Below are 323 nucleotides of genomic sequence, written 5' to 3'. Positions count from 1 at the left end.
TATGTGTGTGTGTGTGTGTGTGTGTGTGTGTGTTTGTCTGTGTTGCTGTACCTCTCCCAGGTTGAGAAAGGCTACAGAGTAACGAGGATCGGAGTAGTCGGTCCAGCCTTCCTGACCACAGCGGAAGAACTCCACGTTCCTGATCTGAGCCTTGCCTTTAGGAATAAAACATCAAACATGCTGTGTTTTAGTAAAAATGAAGGCAAAGCCATAACAGGGCGGAGTGTGAGGTATTTGACGTTATCTTCACACCGTCAACACACTATCCTGTTAGAATAGAAATCACATTTAATACTCTACCTACCTTTATAGTTGATTCCGGC

General features: G+C 44.6%; 1 protein-coding gene across 1 annotated transcript in view; it reads right to left on the bottom strand.

Moving 5' to 3' along the window:
- Positions 1-323, bottom strand: part of pkhd1l1.1 (PKHD1 like 1, tandem duplicate 1) — a gene marked incomplete in the record, with an annotated part of 50388 nt that overhangs the window by 8123 nt on the left and 41942 nt on the right. The window contains 2 exon segments of the mRNA XM_032536077.1: positions 52-155; positions 305-323. The exon segment at positions 305-323 is cut by the window's right edge and continues 155 nt beyond it. Of these exon segments, the coding sequence (XP_032391968.1) occupies positions 52-155; positions 305-323 (123 nt within the window).

Source organism: Etheostoma spectabile, chromosome 14 (assembly GCF_008692095.1).
Source record: "Etheostoma spectabile isolate EspeVRDwgs_2016 chromosome 14, UIUC_Espe_1.0, whole genome shotgun sequence".
NCBI classification, from domain to species: Eukaryota; Metazoa; Chordata; class Actinopteri; order Perciformes; family Percidae; genus Etheostoma; species Etheostoma spectabile.
Note: the sequence above shows the minus strand (reverse complement) of the source record. Positions and strands in the feature narration are given on the sequence as shown.